The sequence below is a fragment of the Zingiber officinale genome, chromosome 6A (assembly GCF_018446385.1).
Source record: "Zingiber officinale cultivar Zhangliang chromosome 6A, Zo_v1.1, whole genome shotgun sequence".
NCBI lineage: Eukaryota > Viridiplantae > Streptophyta > Magnoliopsida > Zingiberales > Zingiberaceae > Zingiber > Zingiber officinale.
Window position 1 is genome coordinate 73,804,084 of NC_055997.1, and position 1,432 is coordinate 73,805,515.

The 1,432-nt window shown below is 37.0% G+C and overlaps 1 protein-coding gene across 1 annotated transcript; it reads left to right on the forward strand.

Annotated features, from left to right (window-relative positions):
• LOC121994937 (pectinesterase inhibitor-like) lies at positions 1–513 on the forward strand. Its single transcript, XM_042548813.1, has one exon. It carries the CDS (start codon positions 1–3, stop codon positions 511–513), a length of 513 nt encoding a protein of 170 aa, XP_042404747.1.
• The last annotated feature ends 919 nt before the right edge of the window (positions 514–1,432 follow it).

The window sequence follows — 1,432 nt, forward strand, 5'->3', positions numbered from 1 at the left end:
ATGACACGTTACACCGCCCATCCTCTCCTCCTCCTCCTCCTCCTCCTCTCCGCCGCCCCCGATCACTCCTCCGCCGCAGTCTCCGACTCGCTGAAAGACGCTTGCGCCAAATTTGTCTACCCTGACTTCTGCCTCAAGGCGCTTGGAGACGACCCCCGCAGCGCGACCGCCGACTTCCACGGCCTCGCCCTCATCTCCCTCGACCTTTCTGTGGCCAGCGCCAACGCTATCAGCTCCGGTTACGCCCAGCAACGCCGTGAACCGTCCCTCGACGCCGCCGCCAAGAACTCGTTAGACGGCTGCCTGCTCCTCTACCAGAACAATTTCCCTCTGCTAGATTACGCCCGCAAGTTTCTGGAGGGCGGCCAACCGGGGGTTGGGAGAGAATTATTGGATCAGGCAATGTGGGCGCCTGTCAAATGCGACGGAGGGATCAAGGACGGAGACAAAGCTAACGTGGCAGACCTCATTCTCCTCGCACGGAGGTTCATGGAGCTTCTCGATCCCCAGTAGCTGCCTTAATTAATTATATATGTATTTCTATTTTGATCAGAATAACGATGAGAAGGAGAATGTAATCCTCGATAAGAATTGTCATGATGAAATTTAACGCATCAATTACATTTTGCACCTGCTGAAATTCACCCCAAGGTCAACGCTGGTTTTAATTTTTTTTTTTTCTCTTTCAATGTATATACATTATTTTTAAAATCTTGATCGATTATTTTCTTTGTTTAATATAATGGTGTCTTCCCATATTTAAAAAATCATCATCCAATTATTTTCTTCTTTAAATGAATTCACAAATAATAATTAACTCTCCAAATAAGGTTACGTTCCGTTAAGTTTATAATGGAAAATGTTATTCTTTTTCCATATTTAACTTAGAGAATCCTTAGATTATCATTAATGCTGACTATAGAAAATAAAAATAATAACTCTTACTAATTATTACTTGCCAATTCATAATTTATTATAAATATAGAATGTTAAAATAATAATAATAATAATAATAATAATAATAATAATTAAAAGTTTCTTTTATTAAATTACTTGTAAATCCAGAATTTATCAGTGGCATGCGGAATTTTACATTTGTTAATTTCCTTTTCCTCTTTTTTAACAATTTAATCATCTAAAAATTAAAATCAATATTTTCTAATTTATGAGACGAATACTCATCTATATATGTTAACATTTAGTTTCCTCCCATATATATCGATATTGATAAATGGTAAAAAATAATATAGATCACTTAATTCTCACAATCTTTCCATGCGTTGAAAATGTAATAGAATATTTTCTAAATCAATATTTAACGTCCTAAAAAATTAAAATTTAGCCTCTTAATTTATAGTCATTGTCTCATGCGGCAAAAGGTCATAGCCTCTTAATTTATTATCTCAGATTAATAAATTAAAGGGACGATGAA

Coding starts and splice junctions, on each gene's coding strand:
- LOC121994937 (XM_042548813.1), top strand. CDS start 1: ATGACACGTTACACCGCCCATCCTCTCCTCCTCCTCCTCCTCCTCCTC.